The following is a 1,518-nucleotide window of genomic DNA, read 5'->3' on the forward strand; positions in this document are numbered from 1 at the left end:
GGGTCATTAATATAGACACTGACGTCACTGAGGATAGCTGCCATTCAAATAAAGCGATATGATATTAACCCTCACCAAAAGCCCTCCATTTAATGAAACAACCACACTTAGACAGTATTCACATGAGCCTCTTTCAAACCTAACCCGTGATTAACAGTTTGCCCTTGTGTGCTTGTAACTTTAAAAAATATGACGTAGGTGAGATGTTGAGCGAGGTTGAGCGGAGTTGCCCGGGTTACAACGGACCACATCCGGGCACCGCCAACCCCTGACCCCTGACTCCTGAGGAAATCTCCGCCGCCATTACTGGCTCGACGGCCGCCATTACCCGCTTCTCTTCCGCCCAGCCCAGCCCCGCCCCGACACCGCCCACCGCCCACCGCCCACCGCCCACCAGCCGAGGTACCGCCCTCACCCACCCTGGCGGTGCTCAGAGGGCACCGCTGCAACCGCGGCCGGCGCCGCTGCCCACTGCGAAGCCCCAGAACCCGCGCAGCCATCCCCTTCGTGGTGGAGCCGCTCCAGCCGCCGCCTGTCATGGTCCCCGTCGTGGTGGCCTCGCAGGTGAACCACAACTACCACCCCGACTGCGAGGTCGCCGTCAACCGCCAGATCCAGGTGCAACTGCACGCCTCCTACGTCTACCTGTCCTTGGCCTTCTACTGCGACGGCCACAGCGTGGCCCTGGAGCACTTCTCCAGCTTCTTCCTGCGCCGCTCCCACGAGTGGGGGGATGGCGCCGAGAAGCTGATGAAGATGCAGAACCAGCGCGGAGGCCGCATCCGCCTCCAGGACATCCTCAAGCCCGACCGCGATGACTGGCACAGCGGCTTCCAGGCCATGGAGCGCGCCCTGCACCTGGAGAAGAGGGTCAACCAGAGCCTCCTGGAGCTGCACCGCCTGGCCACCGAGAGGGAGGACCCCCACCTCTGCCACTTCCTGCGGAGCCACTATCTGCACCAGCAGGTCCTCATCATCCGGGAGCTGGGCGGCTACCTGACCAACCTGCGCAGGATGGAGGCCCCGGAAAACCCCCTGGCTGAGCTCCTCTTTGACAGGCTCACCCTGGGCCGCAGCGACAAGGACACCTGAGCAGGACTGTGCCCAGCCCATGCCAGGGAGTCTTCCCGGGGTGGGTCCAGGCCGGCCTGCACATTGCCCTTTCAGCCCATTCACCTTAGTTTGGGCCTTTCAGTTTCATTGTTACTTCCAATAAAGTTATTTATTTGGTTCTTAAGGAAATGAAGGTGTCCATTTGATGTGTATTTGTGTGTGTGTATGTGTGTGTGTGTGTGTGCAAAACTCTCACCTTTTGAGAATGAGGGCAGATCCCTGATTCTTTCTGGCCACGCATGTCCCATCCACAGGCTGCTCAGAATCTCCACGGGTAGAGAGAAAAAAGTATTGCACAGGCTCCTGGAAAACACAAAATTTGTCTTTTATAACCCCTGCGAGCAAGAGGGACAGGATCCTGTGGGAGGTTGTCATGGGGTCTTCATGGCTATTTACTGCTGGCTG

General features: G+C 58.6%; 1 protein-coding gene across 1 annotated transcript; it reads left to right on the plus strand.

The window, feature by feature from the left end:
- Nucleotides 1–467: 467 nt before the first annotated feature.
- On the plus strand, nt 468–1,201 carry LOC124972160 (ferritin heavy chain-like). Its single transcript, XM_047536404.1, has one exon. The coding sequence runs from the start codon at nt 538–540 to the stop codon at nt 1,090–1,092; it is 555 nt and encodes a 184-aa protein (XP_047392360.1). The 5' UTR covers nt 468–537; the 3' UTR covers nt 1,093–1,201.
- The last annotated feature ends 317 nt before the right edge of the window (nt 1,202–1,518 follow it).

The sequence above is a fragment of the Sciurus carolinensis genome, chromosome X, assembly GCF_902686445.1.
Source record: "Sciurus carolinensis chromosome X, mSciCar1.2, whole genome shotgun sequence".
NCBI classification, from domain to species: domain Eukaryota; kingdom Metazoa; phylum Chordata; class Mammalia; order Rodentia; family Sciuridae; genus Sciurus; species Sciurus carolinensis.